General features: G+C 41.0%; 1 protein-coding gene across 10 annotated transcripts in view; it reads right to left on the reverse strand.

Moving 5' to 3' along the window:
- mical2a (microtubule associated monooxygenase, calponin and LIM domain containing 2a) overlaps positions 1–16,841 on the reverse strand; it is a 46,195-nt gene extending 29,354 nt beyond the window's left edge. For 9 of the 10 annotated variants that reach the window (XM_074617453.1, XM_074617462.1, XM_074617470.1 and 6 more), the window contains exons 1-2: positions 16,687–16,841; positions 4,660–5,029 (exon numbers count right to left, since the gene is read on the reverse strand). In XM_074617453.1, coding sequence (XP_074473554.1) covers positions 4,660–4,920 — 261 coding nt within the window. In that variant the 5' untranslated portion in view covers positions 4,921–5,029; positions 16,687–16,841. The remainder of the gene's footprint in view (positions 1–4,659; positions 5,030–16,686) is intronic. The other variant, XM_074617497.1, reaches the window with a different exon arrangement.
- Between the last annotated feature and the right edge of the window lie 23 nt (positions 16,842–16,864).

Below are 16,864 nucleotides of genomic sequence, written 5' to 3' on the forward strand. Positions count from 1 at the left end.
TCTGTGAGACAATCAGACTGGGTGCTGTTTACAGAGCACCCAGTGCCAGCTGACCAAATTACCGAATCGTACCCTAAAAGGCTCTCAAAAACAACATGACTGGGTCTTTAGTCACTCCATGTTCTCCCTCTGTGGGTGTGTGGTTAAACCTTTGGGTGGCTTGACAGGGGATGTGGGTGATGAGGAACACGGTGTGTCATCATGTGTTGCCGGAGGCTATCAGGATGAGGTATTCTCAAGTGTGAAGCACACACAGGTGGTGGCAGCGCTGCCTGGACAAGCCTGCCTGACGGCCTCGTTTTTTTTTTCTCTCAACAAAGAGTGAGTAGGTGTATTATTTACACAGCCAGAGACAGAGAAGGAAGGAAATGTAATTTATGTGCACACAGTACTAACTCAGTTTATTCAGAAGTACGTTCACAATGTGCACATTTTTTATCTAAACTCATGTAACCGTTTTCATCCGTCTATCAGCCGGAACAGGCTGTTTGTTTTAGCCCGTTTCCATTCGCTGATCTATTTTTCCAGATATGAGGCTTTTCCTGACGGACTGCTCCACATCTGTTGAGTCAGCACACACACGCTTCCTTTCAGCTTCCCACTTGTGACCTCGCTCTCATCCCAGCTCCACCTCGCCCTGGTCACATATGTCCCACGCCTTATTAATGAACCCTATCTGTCAGTCAGATTATCCCTGTTTGCCTTTTCATCTCAGCAGACAGTGTGGCTAATACAAGGAGCTCTTTTACTATCACAACATCTTGATCTAAATGTCAAGACACTATCTGCAACTAACCATTATTTTTGTTTGTCAATTAGTCTGACAATTATTTTGTCCCCAGAGCCCAAGGTGACGTCTTCATTCTGCTTGTTTTGTTCAACCAACAGTCAAAAACCCAAAAATATTTAGTTTACTATCATATTTAACAAAGAAAGGCAGCAAATATTCACATTTGAGAGGCATTTTTCCTTGAAATATTATGTAAATGATAGGGATGTCAAAGTTAACATGATAATAACGCGTTAACAAAATTTATTTTAACGCCACTAATTTCTTTAACGCATTTACGCAATCAATCTTTCGGAGGTTGTAGCGGGCTCGGTTTTTAAACCTAAGGAGCTCATTGGTACCAACCATGTCATACTAGCTTGTCGAGAAGGAGGTTAAATAACGCTCCAAACTTACGATAAATTTTGACAAGGAAAAACTGGCATGGCAATTTTCAAAGGGGTCCCTTGAACTCTGACCTCAAGACGTGTGAATGAAAATGGGTTCTATGGGTACCCACGAGTCTCCCCTTTACAGACATGCCCACTTTATGATAATCACATGGAGTTTGAGGCAAGTCATAGGCAAGTCAGCACACTGACACACTGACAGCTGTTGTTGCCTGTTGGCTTGAGTTTGCCATGTTATGATTTGAGCATATTTGTTATGCTAAATGTAGTACCTGTGAGGGTTTCTGGACAATATTTGTCATTGCTTTGTGTTGTTAATTGATTTCCAATAATAAATATATACATACATTTGCATAAAGCAGCATATTTGCCCACTCCCATGTTGATAAAAGTATTAAATACTTGACAAATCTTCTTTTAAGGTACATTTTGAACACATAAATAATTAATGATTAATATGCGATTAATCGTGATTAACTATGGACAATCATGCGAATAATTGCGATTAAATATTTTAATTGATTGACAGCCCTACTAAATGATAAATCAATTCAGTTCTACAGGGCACACAAACAATATCATACCAAACCTAAAACACAAATAAACTGTATGACTGCAAAGGCTGCTTGACAAAGCACGACAACATCTGTCGTCTGTGTACAGCAAACTGAATCTGGGGCTTAACATGGATCCGATGGAGGTCAAAGTTGTCTTTTCTTGAAATTAAGTCCTAATTTGAACTGAGACTATAGATCTTGAATGCACTTTTTCTATTGAATCAAGATGTGTTACAGTCTCACTGTGTCAAATGAAGTATGCTGAGAATGATTCACAACATCACATCATAGATTATAAAATAAATCAATTTGCAATTTCTTTGTGCACAGTGAAACTTGATGAGGAAGAAACACACTGTGGTTACGCGTCGTATCGGTGTCACAGCACCGCCAGCGCGGCCATAAAACACGGATGACATCACATCCTTTAAAGATTGCAGCTACAGCGGGAATATGAGCATGAGGCGCCGAGTGATATCACATCTGTGGCTGTTAAAGAGCTGAGTTGCCATAAAACCACGAGTCGTCACCTTGTGATTCTCCCAGGGAGACAAGAAATTAGCTATCAAGTAAAAGCAGATTGTCCGTCCTGTGAGTGATTAAAACAGGCTTCATACTTGCGCTGCACATGTGTGGAAATTAATAAGCAACTTATTAAATGTTCTGGCTTTTAGAAGAAAAACGTAATCTCATAAATTCACAATAAGTTAGTGTTGCGGTTATGCACACAATCCACTGTTTGTACATCTGGTTTACTACTTTGGTACCACTAAAGCAGTAGTACAGTACCACTTTATATTTTACAACACAACACTGTGGATTATCAGAATTACACCATCTGACCTAACACTTTTGGCTCAGGCGTTTAAGAGAGTCACACTTCGTTCGCACGTTCACCTTCTTTCTTCTTACCTATTTTGGTGTAAAACTGAGCTCACAGTGTAGCATTTAAAACACACTTTTGTAACAATCTGGGCCTGGCTCCAACCTTTTAAGAAGAGCCTATAAAGAGCAGAGCGCACCCTCACAACAACTGGGGCCAAATAATCATAGCTGCTGAGTGATGCTGTCTGTTTCTCGGCGCAATAAAACACTCTTTCAAGCTGGAGGCAGCTGATGGCTGAAAGGTAATCACACTCCTCCAGGTTTTCCTACTTTCCCTCATCACCTTTACTGCTAAGTGCCCCACCACCACCACCACCCACCCTGACATAATGTCCAAATTGCAGCTATCTCTTTATAATTCAACTCAAGAGTAGCGCTTCAATAGCTCTCTTCTTACATGTGTTTAAGGAATTAGTCTTATGTCTGTAATTTGCTCTGAACGTGATTGGCCGTTTATGTTATTTGGCTGCAGTGCACAGCCGTCACAGTGTTTTTCTTTCTTTTTTCTGTGTCTTTATGAAATTCAGTGCCATGTTTCATTTGATTATGTGAACATCTGTTGCTTGTTGTGTTTGATGTACAGTGTATATGTTTCTTAGCTGTGATTTATAGCATTTTTACTGTTTGTACGGCTAAGTACACGTACAAGAAGTGATGGTTCAGTGATGCATTTGTCTATGATATAATGTTACATGATGTTTTTATTTCATTCTGTACAGCTTTATCACGCAGCACCTGTCTGAGAGGGACAGAATGAGTGCAAAGCAAGGTATATCTCTTTCATTTCCTGTCCTGTGTGCTGGGAGCTGTTGCAGGGAAAGAGTGAGTGTTACTGTGGTTGATGGTTTGTGTCTCAGCAGGTAGAGGTTAAAAGTGCTACAGCACTCTGTAGTGTACTTTAACAGACAGAGTAACGATTGTTTAAAACTAAAATGAGCCACCTGAGGTGAGGTCACTAAAGCACTTCCTAAATCATGAAACATCAACTTAAATGATGTATGAGCAAAACCGTGTGATATGTTTAGACCTTTTTAGGATACACATACAGTAGGGGTGGGGCGAAAAAATCGATATAGCAGAGTATCGCAATATTTTGCGTGGCAATATTGTATCGATACACGGACATTTTAACAATCTGACTGCCCACCAGCTGGCGCTAGACTCCTTAGGAATCGATTGGTACCAACCATGTCATGTTAGCTTGACTGGAAGAACGCTAAATGACGCTCCAAAGTTACACTAACTTTTGATGAGGAAAAACTGGCATGGCCATTTTCAAAGGGGTCCCTTGACCTCTGACCTCAAGATATGTGAATGAAAACTCTGAGATGAACAGAGTGAAAGCTGTGTCTTATTAGATAAAACAGATGATGACAAACTAAATCATTTGCAGATGAAAAAAAGGTAATAAATCTCAATATATATTATCGCAAAATATATAAAATAAAAATAAGATTGTATCGTGACTTAAAGCTGCAGTGGGTAAAAAAAAGTTATATCCACATACCGAGGATTTCGGGCTTTAAAGGACCATACAAGTTTTAGCTGGACAAAACTTGGACAGATATACTTGAGATAGATAACTCAACTCCAAAGTCTGGGATAGTGGAGGATCCTTGAATGCACCACGAAGGAGACTTTTTAAAATAGCTCTGTGACCACACAAAAATAACTACGCTTTGACAAAAAAGTGCACATTTAGTCCATGTGAATTGAAATAAATCACTTATCTAACACCATGTTGAAAATACTTGCATATACCAAACCGAAAATAAATCAATACCTGCCTGGATAGCAGGAAATAAATCTAAAAATGTATGATATACTTTGCAAAATGGCCAGCACAATAGTAACAGAAATACATAATTTAAATGTATGTATTGGGCAAAACATGCAACATCTATTATAAGATACTTACATTTACATATATCTTGCTCTCTATCCTTTGTAAATCCATCATATATTCATATCTAGCCCATGACTGGTAAATATGTTCGTGGTGTGAAGTACAGCTGTACAAAGATATCATTAAACTAACCTTGGTGCCCACACAGGCCTGGCCTTTCTTGTACTCCTTATGCAACATCCTCTTGTCCAGCTTACTCCATAGTGCCGTGGCCTTCCAGGAGGTGACCTTCGCCTTCAGGCTGCTGTAGAAGGTGTCATTGTCTGCAGGGTCAAGGTCGTGCCTCCTACAAAGGACGTTGAAGGCCTGAAGGGCTCCCTTGCAGCTCGAGGCCTGGACGAAGTCATCAAAGAGCTTCCCCACATTATCCCTCTCCTCCTCTGTCTCACCCATCTTCCTCCGCTGCAGTAGTCGGTATGGTGTGCGGAGGCTCCTGCTTACTTCAGCAGTCTCTGCCAGATGTGGCTACACCCTCAGCTTGGCCCGCACCGTCATGCCCAGTCTGTGGAGGCAAGACACACAAGAGTCTGATGTCATCTCATGGCGGAAAAGTCTCTCACAGTCGGCTTTAGGAAACTGATGTTTTTCCATATTCTATTATTAGCCTGATCAAATGGACATGTTTCATAACATTATTTCATTTAAATGGTTTATAGATTATAACGTTAAAGTAATTTAAGTCACGCTGACAACACACAGCTGGATTTTCCTCCATGACTCAAGCTTACATTACCGAATTATCAAGAGGACGCTCAGTACGAGTCGATATCTAAATCAACATGAAGTCAGCTTACACCCACATTGACGAGATAACATTTCCAGTAGAGACAAGGCTGTGAGATAAATACCGGGGAGAAAATCAAGCCAGAAAGTAAAAGGAGCCAGTCTGTCGTCGTCAGACAGCTGTCGAGCATTTTCACTGCTTTATAGAGGCCTGTGAGCCTATAAAAAGGAGTTCTTTGTGGTTCTTGATACTATACTACTTAATGGTTCAACAGAGAACCAAACTTTTCAACAGCTTCAGGGTTCAGTGATATCTTTACACAGAACAAAACTGGTGAAGCTTCAACATGAGGTATCTAATAATCAAAACTATACTGTATTGTTTGGGACTTTGCTAAAACTGGAGCATTTGTTTGAATGAGCTTCAGCTGTATATTTTTGTAGTCTTGATTTGTAGGCAAAATAGTTTTTTATCATCAGTATAAGCTTTTTTAATTGCGATGAAGGCTAATGTAACGGCTCCAGAGAATCAATAATTCGATATAAATAACATTTCTACTGTATATACTGTCTTCCTCATGGGTAAAAGTGGTTTCCTTATTATTGCAACCTGCAAGGAATGTAAAGCTTTCATTCCTGGAGTGCAGCGCTGACCACGGATGAGTAGACCGGAAAAGTATTTGTCTTGTGGTATTTTTCATTCCAGCTGAAAGCCAGACAAAGTTTTCAGCAGTGAAAAGAGAGGTCTTTGAAATCAACTGTAATGCAAACACAGACTGATTGGGCGTGCATGCTTAATAGTCCACCTTCTCATGAGGTATGTGCATTCAGTATGCTCACATATGAGCCTGCGTGTTACTAAAACACACGCTCGTGTCAAATTAGAGCTGAACTGACTGACAATGTAGTTTTCTCTTCTTTCTTCCAATCAACCATCAAGCAGTTTGAAAACCACGCCAGAAAAATCTGTGCCAGAACATCAAAGCAAAATGTGGACATTTTTCTGCATTAAGCGTGTTTGTGCTCACTTGGATGGGTGGAGACCACAGCTTCTGTGAGTTTTGGGAGAAGTCTGCCTTTGATATTTTAATGTCCCATGGAGCGGGATGGGCAGGGTTAGAGGAGAAGTCAGGTTAGCTGTGCAGCCCCCCCAAAAGTAATCCACTATTATTGTCACTCCCTGCCCCAGGCCCTCAGGTGGTAGACTGTGACTGTGCCATGAAACCAGTCATAGAGAGCTTTAGCCAGGGACAATACACCAACGCAATTCAAAAGTCAGTCACTATGACCATTAAAGCTGCAGTGGGTAGAAATGGAGCAAATATGATTAAAAAAGTTATTTTTATAAAACCGTCACTATATCCTGGCAGTAGTGCATGAGACAGGTCATCTGAAAAAAAAACATGTGTCTCTGTGTCCTCCGGTGCTCCTAATGGCATCTGCAAGATTTCACAGACCGGAGGAAAACAACCAATCAAAGCCGAGATGGAGCCTGCCGTCTCTGAGCAGCTGTCAATCACTAGCGAACTCTGATGAAACGGTCAAACTAGGCAGCGCTGATCAAATATGAATCAGTATTCTGTTACTGTAATGCCTATTTCTCGCCTCAAATGTTTTCAGAAACATCTTGTAGTGTACTGTTTAGCTGTAAAATGAGAAAGTTTGTGACCCGGCAGCCATGTTGAGATCAGTTGATGAAATACCAAGCCCCGCCCACCAGCCGGAGGTAACTTTCTCATTTTACAGCTAAACAGTACACATTACAATAACAGAATATTGACTCATAATTGATCAACGGTGCCTAGTTTGATTTACAGCTGGAAACCGATAGCTTACAGCGGCCTCCGTTGAATGAACAGCCAATAGGAATGCTCTCTCTCTGAAATGACCTGTGATTGGCCAAAGTCTCTCGTCACTAGATTTTTTAAAGTCTGAAAACAGAGCCATGAGGAGGAGCAGAAGTCTAGTTTTCTCTCAGAACACTTGAATTACAATATGCTGAAAGGTTATTATGGAATTTTTTACCCAATGATGCCAAAAACTTTGCGCCTACTGCAGGTTTAAGTCTTGGGTCACGACATGTTTGCTTATGATTTGAATGTGGTGAGATTTTGAATATTGCTCCTACAGCACCAGCGTTGTTTGCCCCCCAGGCTAAAATTAGCATATTCATTTGCACAACATCCTGCTTGGTTGTGTGTTTGCATCCTGTTTCCAGAGAAAGGAACATCAACCAGCACGTAGAAATATTATACACCAAGGTGACCCTCAGTCTGCTTGATACACCTTTGTAGCTTCAAAAAGCCCCAGTCCTGTCCTGTCCTGTGGGTAGATACTGTAGACCCCGAGGCCTTTTCACCGCAGACATTCAGCCTCAAACTCAGAGAGCTGACATTCCTTTGCCACGTGCATAAAAGAGTCCTGAACTGCTCCATCAGCATGAGTCCAACACTCTGCTTGCCCTCTCACTGGCTCCACCAGCTACATAGTCACACGACCACCTCCAGAGTTTTTTGAGGGAATTTACTCTCTGATTGTCAATGAGTGACGAGCGATGACTGAGACAGGCGTGATATACGATGCAGGTGCTTTAATCTTCCATGCATGGCAGCGGGCTGTGATGGGAAAATTGCTGTGTATTCTAGCATGTGGTATGTGGAGTGTTTTGGGCCCTACGTAATATCTTCTGTAAGTCCTCTGTGGATGAGTTTAAAATAAGATTGTTTGAGGTGTAAATTACTGCCAAAAAAGGATAAAATTTATTGCGCAAAAGCAAACTTACATTTTCATAACTACTGTTTGTGGCTGTCTTTATAGCTAATAATAATTTTATGTTGACACTGTTATTTTATTCTAAACTTTGGCCAGTGTTCAATCTCTCGAGCCTTTGGTGGAACGTTCAAATAAAGACATTTTGACTGCATTTTATGCTTTCAGTCCAAGTAAAGTGGTAAAAGAGGCACAACTATTGGAACCATCTGTTGTACGAGTCTGCGAGGACTAATGAAAAGGTACCACTTACTGTCTTCATAGCCAAGTCAGCGCTCAACACTCAAACTGCATTGTCTCAGACAGAGGCCAATGACTTCACCATCTCTGCCTGACAGAATGGAAAGTCACTTGTGGGCAGACGGAACAAACCCACAGAAAGGCTGTAAAAGTACAACTAATGACAGACGAAGCGGAAAGAATACGCACACACACACATACCATACATCACAACCAAACCATATAATGCTTAAGAGGATCAGAGAGTTTAATAGCGAGCAGGTTTAAGTCTCCTGTCTGTTCAGAAAATGATCTGTTTGAGTGACTGCGGCTGATTGAGAAAGTGAAAGGCAGTGATTCATTTATTTGTAAGCAGAGAGGAATTCATACAGTGATCTTAATTATCTCCTGATACTTTATGTATCATTTTACTATTATTCATATAATTTACTTTGCTGTACTACTGTGGCACATTGCACAAAGAGAAAAGTGTCTGTACTTTGTGTGGTACAATTCCATGGGATGGATCTACTGTATATAAATAAAAGCACTGCTGTGTGTCTGAGAGACGTAGCAGCTATCAGTTTCCAGGATGATAGGGGGGGAATGTTAGGAATGTGAAAAATGTACCTGTTACACCTGGACGGCAAAAAGAGACTAAATAAAAACATGCACATATACACTTTTATACACACACACCCACATCCTCCCACATTTCTGTAAAACACACACACATTTTCTTATGATATTAAACAGTTACTTTTTATACACTAATGTAACTTATCAGTGGTCTCAGGGCCAGTTCTAGACATTTTGGTGCCGTAGGCAAAATTTGGATTTTTGCCATGTTATGATTTGAGCACATTTTTTACGCTAAATGCAGTACCTGTGAGGATTTCTGGACAATATATGTCATTGTTTTGTGTTGGTAATTCATTTCCAGTAATAAATATACACATACATTTGCATAAAGCAAGCCTATTTGCCCACTCCCATGTTGATAAGAGTATTAAATACTTGACAAATCGCCCTTTAAGGTACATTTTGAACAGATAAAAAATAGATTTGTGATTAATCGCAATTAACTATGGACAATCATGCGATTAATCACGATTAAATATTTTAATCAATTGACAGCCCTAATTATAATATTTTTGTATTTTTTTTAGAGGGCGACCAGCACCGCCCGAGAGGTGGTGACCTAGGCGACCGCCTATATGGCCTATGCCTTAAGCCGGCCCTGAGTAGTCTACAACATGGATCACCAGACCAGGAATAACAGAGTGAATTTCAAGTAGAGCTGTTCCGATACCAGTATCGGAAATGCGTCTGATACGGCCCAAAATTCGGGAACAGGTATTGGCGAGTACGCCAGTCTATATGCACCGATCCGATACCAGGGTTTCCGCCGGACCTGAGAAAAAATGTCTAATAGGACAAAGCTGGCATTTATTCTACATTTTTTTTATCTTCAAAAAATCCCATGAAAACCAACAATGTGTTACTTTCCAACTGCCCCGCCCCGTCTGTGACACTCAGCCTCAACCCGCCGCCTTTCTACTGAAGACTGAGATCTTTTTTAAAGCTAAAAAAATTTCCTAAAACAGCTTGGCAATGTAGTTTTTAGCCAAAGTTAATCAAACAAAAGTAAATAGCACATTTGCTAGGGACTTTATTTAGCAGCGGATTAATACACGTGGTGCCCTTGTGAGTATTTACAACACAGGACAGACTGTGTCTGAGAGACCGACTCAAAATAAACTAGTGTCCATTTGTTTTTTAAACACAGTAGAGATCCATGGCACAAAGGAATGAGATATATCAGGCTTTGGCTACACAGGCGATACTTGTCATCTATTCATGGTTGGTTTTGGTCTTTTCATTGGATTTGCTGACAATAAATAACTATAAATTATTGCCATTCTTATCCCTAAATAATTAGTTTAATACATTTACATGTACAGTATATATGACCATCCCAAAAGTGTCCATGTGTTTGCAGAGCTACTTGCAATAACCGGTCCTATTTCAAACATACACTGTGGCTCTGACAATGACAAAACTGCAAAGACACTGAACCAAGCGTCGGACCGGTGACGCAATGTCTTCTTGTTTTTGCAGAGCACATAGCTTCAGGCTATCAGAATACAATAGGAAGCTGACAACACAAGGAAAACATTGGGAGTGCTGGGAAATGCACATACTGTACTGTAGCCAGCCAGCAACAGTAATTACAGACTGGACTGAAGAAAACCAGGAAGGAACCCTCTGTAGGCCCGATAAGCAGGCCTCAGAAAACAGTGAACTCATGTGGACTTCAGCCCGCCGGCTCTGCCCTTCACCAGGCCCCAGAGCTCCACGCTATTATCTCAGCCCTCTGAAATCTGGCTGCGTGTTCAGGCAGCAGTGCCAAAACAAAAGAAGATCTGCAACGAGCAAGGTAGAAACACTAGTAGAACGCAGTAAATGTCAACTTCAGAGTTGTTCATTTACACAAACAGGAGCAGGCTTGTGGAGCTCCAGGCTCGCTGTCTGTCTGCAGGCCAGTCGAGGTGTGTTCACCACATGGCTCCTTTTGGAGAATGATTGATCTGGACACGCTGAGCACAGACTAACGCCCGCCCAGATACTGACACAAACAATTCACTTGAACAATTAATCTGACCCTAACTACTCATTAATTAGTCCTCTGAATGTGTTATTATTTACAGTGAGTGTGTCCATTTGTTTTAAAAATAAAGAAAATGGACAAAGAAAACAGATTCACTGAGCCATCAGGGCTTTACAAACTAAACTCGGACCTCTCTTAAGTGCCAAAAATGTAGTAAATATAAACCACGAGCTGCAAACTGACTGGCACTGAGGGTCAAAGATCAGTGGGCGTCTTTCATTCATCCATCCATATCACCGGGGGGCACAGTGAAGGTGTAGATGGTGGTATTACTGCCGGCCGAGCAGGAATAGCAGATTGTGTAAGCCAACAATCTGTAAAGCCAGGCTCAGAATAGACAAGCATCATGTTGCAGAAGAAAACAGCACATGACAACCTCGACCCCGTAAACAAGAAAACCTCAGAAGGAAACAAAAACGTTCAAAGTTCAAATCAATAACAGTCAAGTGGGTTCACCGGTGTTAAACTGCAGCAGGGCCTTGGAGCAACACAGACGGAGGCTTCTCAAAAAACACTAATTGGACACTATCGACTTTCTGCAACGCCAGGAGTGTTTTGGTCGTTAAACTGAATCATGGTGATGCACTGAGAAAGAGGTGCAATGTCTTGTTTTTACATTTCAGAGAGCTTCAGAGTGCCAGCTCCCTCAGACGCCTCCCATCCAAACTCTTCCTGTGGAGTGTGTCTGGTTTCCTGTCCAGATCAAAGCTCAGAGGAGAGCTGCTTCTGTAAAAAAATCCACCTCTGTGATTTTAAAGCATGACTAAGATACGTTTAAAACCCCTTTTCAGCGTGCTCCTGTCCCCGACCAGATGGAACGGGTTAATGATATCCTGGGGTGAATTTACCACAACAAAGTCGCCTTGTGCCTCCTTCAGTGGCTCCATCTTTAAGTGGTTTAGTCGTGACATATCTTTTAATGTAGCAACGGCTTTAAGAAAGCGTAAATTATGTTGTTTTTTGTTCTATTATGATAGTCATTTACGGACTAGCAGGCTACAGTACAAGGAGCAACCTGCCCCACCTATTTCTGAGAGTTCCTATCTCCTTTGTGTGGCTGACGCCTGAGCACATGTGTCCGTTTTTATGCCGTGGAAAAAGGAAGGAAACATATTTGCAAAGAGGAAGGAGAAAGTTTACAACACCTCCCTGGCAATACTGAGCACAAGCTTCCTATCACAGCTAGTTTGTCGAGCTGCGTGCAACACAGTTGCATTGTTTTCATCCACAGCATGACGTTCTCACATAATCTTTATTATACTCTGATCTATTTTTGGATTCATTCATTCATTTATTAGGACTTTCAATCAGTGATTTATCCATTTAATTGTTTGATCTTTAAAGCTGCAGTGGGTAGAATTGGAGCAAATAGGATTTAAAAAAAGTTATTTTTATAAAACGGTCACTATATCCTGACAGTAGTGCATGAGACAGGTAATCTGATAAAAAAAACATGTGCCTCTGTGTCCTCCGGTGCTCCTGACGGCCTCTGCAAGATTTCACAGACCAGAGGAAAACAACCAATCAGAGCCGAGCTGGAGCCTGCCGTCTCTGAGCAGCTGTCAATCACTCACAAACTCCGATCAAACGGTCAAACTAGGCAGCGCTGATCAAATATGAATCAATATTCTGTTACTGTAATGCTATAAAATGAGAAGGTTTGTGACCCGGCAGCCATGTTGAGATAAGTTGAGGAAATACCAAGCACCGCCCACCAGCCGGAGCAAACTTTCTCATTTTACAGCTAAACAGTACTCTACAAGATGTTTCTGATAAACATTTTGAGTTGAGAAATAGTCATTACAGTAACAGAATATTGATTCATATTTGATCAGCGCTGCCTAGTTTGACCGTTTGATCAGAGTTCCGAGTGATTGACAGCTGCCTCAGTTGAATGAACAGCCAATAGGCTCTGAAATGACCTGTGATTGGCCAAAGTAGATTTTTTAAAGCCTGAAATCAGAGCCATGAGGAGGAGCAGAAGTCTAGTTTTCTCTCAGAACACTTGAATTACAATATGCTGAAAGGTTATTATGTTATTTTTGCCCAATGATGCCAAAAATGTCCTACCTACTGCAGGTTTAACTACAGTATTTGTTGTTTCTAAAACTAAAATGTTAAGTATCTAAATAATGTCTTGCATTTGTTAGTAGTAATTTAGTAATTGTATTTATACCTGTATGCAAGAAGCTGAAACCACTGACTAATAATGTGACAGTGAGCGCAGCTTAATGACTGAAGTGAACATTAAAGCACTGAGATCTTACAGGTAAGAAGCTTTGCATACGTAACACTCAAGTGTGTGTCAGTCTTGCAGGAGCGAGAGTCTGAAATGCTTTGGCGAGTTATCTACAGTCATGATGTTGTAAAAGACAAGATCGTTTTTAGATTTTTCCATAAGCATCATCATAATGTGGGCCTTCGTTTGGCTGCATGATTGGAGGAGACCTGTGCAGCTTTCTGTACACTGTTGTTAAGTTAAACTCCAGTAAAGCTGGTAATTACAAACTAAAAATGAAAGGCTGGCACAAGAATTCGCTGTTGTAAGCTACTGAGGGAGTGTTGAAGCCTATCACGCTACGAGTCAAAGACAAAGGACAGTTTGAAAAATGTGGAAGTTTGTATGTGAATGTCAGTATCAGTTTCTCACTCTGTTACAGTTAAAGTACATTTGTTCATACAGCTCTAATATACAGCCTTGTAATCTGGAGATGTTTGTATGGTCTCTCGGCTTTGAGTTAACTGTTGAAAGGAGGAGGACATGATTTAATGTTATCCCTGAGCATGTTCAGAACATAAGCCTTGCAGCTATTTGCCAAAAAAAAGACTGTTTGATAAAGCATTCGCCAAAAGACTACTTATCTTATTGAGCAACACACTGTTTACGGTGTCTTTCCATATATTTATATCACATGAATGACTAAATAAATGGCTTTACTGGGAGGGGAAATTCCAGAAAGAGGAGAATAATGTGTTTGCTGTTGAATGTTTATGCGCAAAAAGGTTGTTAATTCCCAGGAGCATAAATCACATGGACCATCAGTGTCTGGGCCAGAGACAATATGTAAGAACACTGTTTAGATGTTAGCACGTTCACTGGCAGAGCTGCTCTGTAATAAAGTTTGGATCTTACAGTTTTGACGGAGAACGGTATGCGCTGTATGTAACGGCCGTGAAGTACACAGGAAATGATTGCTCACACAGCAGTGGGAAGGGAAAACTACCACTGTTTGTATGACTCCTTTGACCCTACTTAGAAATGTTGCTGAACAAATCGTGCATCATCTTGCGTGACACATGAATCATTCCAGACTGACTGCTCATGACCTACAGTATGTTGAAATGTGGAAGAGGAAGAAGTTTTTCACTTCTCATTGGTCCAAATTTGAATATTTGTTCCTGCTTCATCAGGAATGCTGTGTTTATCAGTAGCCAGGGCTCCTACACATTTTCCATTTCAAAATCCCATACTTTTCCCGACTCAAATTTCCCGACTTCTCGATAGATTTTTCAGACGTTATTTGACTTTGCGACTCGGGGAGGATGCTGTGACAAGACTAAGCTTCGGCGTCTCCCCTACGGTTGAGACGTCAAACGATTTTACACAAAGTTTGCATTCAGCTCTCTTTTCCTAGTTGGATTTGTTAACCAACCAGGATTTGTATTTGGGATATGTCAAGCCAGCCCTCAGAAAACTTGCTTTTACCCATTGTGGCCGTTCAGTCCACAGCCCTACGGAGACATGTTGGGCGATGTTCCACTGTCAAACATCTTTCACTTAGGGCAACGCTGCTTTAGGTGAAAAACAATGATGCCGCCCCTCTATTAGCAACAGGGACAGGCTGGGACAGAAATCCATCCTGAGATGGCGAGATGGCGAGCCGAAAAATTTTGGGCAGTAATTTTAACACCAATACAGTTTTTGTGGTATAAAGAGAATCTGATGATGCTGAAGACACTTCATAGTGGATGACACCTCCTCAGTTTGTATAAGCACGTCACCACTGCACTGACTCAAAACAGGACCAAAACATTGCCTATATGTGTGCGCTGGCCGTGGCTGTGATGTACAGGTATAGAGGCACGCACCATCGCCTACTTCTTGCTTTGCTTTTGACGACATCAAGATCGCTCACACAGTAGTAAACATTTTAGCTGCACTGGCTGCTCCAAACGTTATGAAAAACACTCTGCTTGTATGATCAGTTTACTTTTAGAAATTCTGAATTTTATATTTTAGAAAACAGAATAGGGGCAATAGTCTGGAAACATAAATGTTTTTTCATACTCTCTTTTCTTTTCTCCATACTTATCCAGACCTGGAAATTACTAAAATCAAATTCCATGCTTTTCTATACTGCGTAGTAGGGAAGCACCGATACCGGATCGTATATCGGGCCGATACTGACTCAAATAGCTGGATCGGGTATCGGTGACAATGAGGCTAATATATTCACTTCAATTCTATGTTTAAATACTATACACATTATATACTTGAATTTTAATTCCTGTTTAAGTTTTGACCAATTTGTTGCTGCCTTAAAAAGTTTTACACTTGAATTGTAACTCCTGTTAATTTTGAAGATTTTCTTTTGCCATGTTACTGGTGTACAATTTATTATTTTAATAATAAATAATTCAGTAAATGTATACAGTATCTATGTATTTATTTGTTACATTTTGTTTTACAAAGTTAGGAAAGCAACACATAAAAGAATGAGCCCAATCAGTCACCTCCACACAGTGAGGCATACAGCTCATTAATTAAACACTGGTATCGGATCGGTTCAAACCCAAAGCCAAGGTATCCCCTATCGGTATCGGGACTGAAAAAGTCAGATCGGTGCATCACTATTATCAGTAACAGTAGCTGTATATTAACCTGTACTCGCACTATAAAACATTAACAGTAGTAGCAGTTTCTGTCACTCACTGAGCTTCATTCAGTAACCTGTCAACACAACACCTTTCATTATTTATGCAGTTTGTGTTGTTACAACCCCAAGGACAGGCTGAGGGCTATTTACAGTCTGTAAGCTGCTGAGCAGGTGGAGTCAGCCTGGACAAAAGGCTGAAAAGAATAAAAACTCTGGGCAGAGTTCATCAACTTGTATCCTACTGACATGAGGACAGTTAATGATGGGATTACAAAAACAATCCAAAGCATTAGTGTGGGATGACTGCAACCTGGATGTACCTGTTTCTACTCTTTTCCTTGTTTATTTACGGTGTCTGAACTTAAAGAAAAGCTGTAGGTCCAGTTTTGTTTGCCTAGACTAGAGGCATGTTAGAAAAGAAGCCACTCAGAAGCTGTGTATGCTCAGAGGTGGTTTAAGGCATAAACACACCAGCATAACAAAAATGCAGGTTGCGCAAGTGGAGATAACCTTTTCTGTTATCAGGGGAGCAGAGACAAACCCAGATGTCTGACTCCTCTCAAACAGCAAGATCACAAGGAAACACCAGATTTAGTACATGTTCATACAACTCTAGACTTCTCTAAGGAGAAACAATACATTTACAGCCAAAAAGCAGCATTATCTAACCACCAACTTCCTACTTGATACTGTGCCAGTGTTAGTTCATACAATGAACCGGCTTTTCCTTCCCTCTGCCATAACTTTTAATACAACCTTGCCTTGGTTGTCACACAAGAGCAACTTGTATATTTTCAAATAAGGAAAAAGGCACACTTCTGTCAGGTGTCTCAGCCTCACACCGACCGCTGGATTAGGAAAGACAGAAAGACTAACAAGGTGTAAAACACAAGAACTCACCTCATAATCTCAACCCTGTCCAAACTCTTCCTCCTCCCAGTGTCTTCCAACGCGGTGCTGCTGCTGCTGGACTGCTGTGTGAAGTTTAGTAGCTCCTCAGTCAGGCTGACAGAGCAGCTGCGTCCAGTGTTGGAGGGCGGGGCTGCACACAGAGACACATCCATGAACCAGACACACA

Source organism: Sebastes fasciatus, chromosome 2 (genome assembly GCF_043250625.1).
Source record: "Sebastes fasciatus isolate fSebFas1 chromosome 2, fSebFas1.pri, whole genome shotgun sequence".
Classification (NCBI taxonomy): domain Eukaryota; kingdom Metazoa; phylum Chordata; class Actinopteri; order Perciformes; family Sebastidae; genus Sebastes; species Sebastes fasciatus.